This window comes from Apium graveolens, chromosome 10 (assembly GCF_009905375.1).
Source record: "Apium graveolens cultivar Ventura chromosome 10, ASM990537v1, whole genome shotgun sequence".
NCBI classification, from domain to species: domain Eukaryota; kingdom Viridiplantae; phylum Streptophyta; class Magnoliopsida; order Apiales; family Apiaceae; genus Apium; species Apium graveolens.
The window spans coordinates 184,265,832-184,267,210 of NC_133656.1; the positions used below are offsets into that span (position 1 = coordinate 184,265,832).

The 1,379-nt window shown below is 39.4% G+C and overlaps 1 protein-coding gene across 1 annotated transcript; it reads left to right on the top strand.

The window, feature by feature from the left end:
* Positions 1 to 331: 331 nt before the first annotated feature.
* On the top strand, positions 332 to 1,101 carry LOC141691425 (uncharacterized). Its single transcript, XM_074496165.1, has 2 exons — positions 332 to 922; positions 1,024 to 1,101. The coding sequence occupies exons 1-2, from the start codon at positions 332 to 334 to the stop codon at positions 1,099 to 1,101; spliced, it is 669 nt and encodes a 222-aa protein (XP_074352266.1).
* Positions 1,102 to 1,379: the final 278 nt, after the last annotated feature.

Genomic DNA, 1,379 nt, shown 5'->3' on the forward strand with positions numbered 1-1,379 from the left:
CTAGGCGCCTCATAGCTAATAAGGGCTCGTTGTGGGTCCACTGGGCCCGTACCACAGTCCTGAAAAAGAACGACTTCTGGACAATGAAAGTGTCTTCTGATTGCTCCTGGTTCTGGAGATGTCTCTTGAATCTGAGAGATGTTGAAAAAATGCATTTGAGGTACAAGATTGGCAATTGTTCGTATTTTAATTTTTGGCTTGATCCTTGGTTTAACGGCTCGCCTATTGCTTTGGGCTCGATAGACCCTGTGATTACTTGTTTACATTCGAGCCATGCTGCTACAATCAATTATTTTATTGACTGGGTTCTTGGGTATTTCCAGATGTCAACATGAGTCAGCATCGTGCTTCTAGGGCCTTCTTGGTTTGGAAAGATCAATCTATGGATCCGGGGTTTGACCTTCAGAGTCTGGATCAGGTTTCTTGGGGTGGTGAATTTAAAATTTCTACGGTTACAGTTTGGCACTCACTTCAGACTCATGTGAATGAAGTAGATTGGGGTCCTGCGGTATGGTTTAAGGAAGGAGTTATTCGTTATACTCATACGAATTGGCTCCTTTTTCATGACAAGCTTTACACTAATACAAGGCTTCATTCTTTTGGCATTATTATGGATGAGCAGTGTGGTTTATGTATTTCTGGAAAGGTGAATTCCTCTCCCTTATTCGTGGATTGTCCTTACTCGAAGTTTGTTCTCAAGGCTATCCTTTCTTCGATACAGTTTGATGGTTGTTTGCAAGGGGGTTTCTCTTGGACTCAAATTCTTGTGATGGCTGGTCAGATTGAAGATGAAGGAAAATATATCATTACTCTACTATTTCTGCAGATCTTTGCTTATTTTCTATGGCCAGAGCAAAATTCAAGTCTGCATGATTGTGGCTTACAGAGCCCGGTGCTTTTGGTTGATGGCATTAAAAAAGAAGTATGTGCTAAATTGGCTTCCTCAGCATGGTTCTCCAAATATTTATATAAAAACTCCTATTGTAATCTCTGGATTTTCTAATTCTTTAGTTCATGTAGTAGGTTGTTCAGGCTTGTTTTTGTCGCCTGTTGTTCTTGGCCTTTGGCCCCCGTCTCTTCGGGAAAGCTTTCTCCTTGTAATCTGCTCTAGATTACTTGGAGATAGCTCTTTTTGCTGTATATACATGTAAGCCTTTTTCTTTATATAAATATCAATTTAGCAAAAAAAAATCGCAATAAGGATAGTTCCAAAGAATGGTGCATAACAAGGCATAAGGAATTATCAGGGAATCTTGGTTAATAAGATATAATATTAAGTTTATAAAGACTTTCTCAAGGTCAAGGGATCATAAGTTACCAAATATAAGGATAGGGTATACATGCTTGAAGTAAAGAGGTTCCTACTAGGGTTCGTCACA

What these genes read in the sequence shown, in the direction of transcription:
- LOC141691425 (XM_074496165.1), top strand. Translation starts at nt 332, where the DNA reads ATGAGTCAGCATCGTGCTTCTAGGGCCTTCTTGGTTTGGAAAGATCAA. An exon ending in TTGATGGCATTAAAAAAGAA is followed by an intron (nt 923 to 1,023) that starts GTATGTGCTAAA and finishes TTCATGTAGTAG; the next exon opens with GTTGTTCAGGCTTGTTTTTG.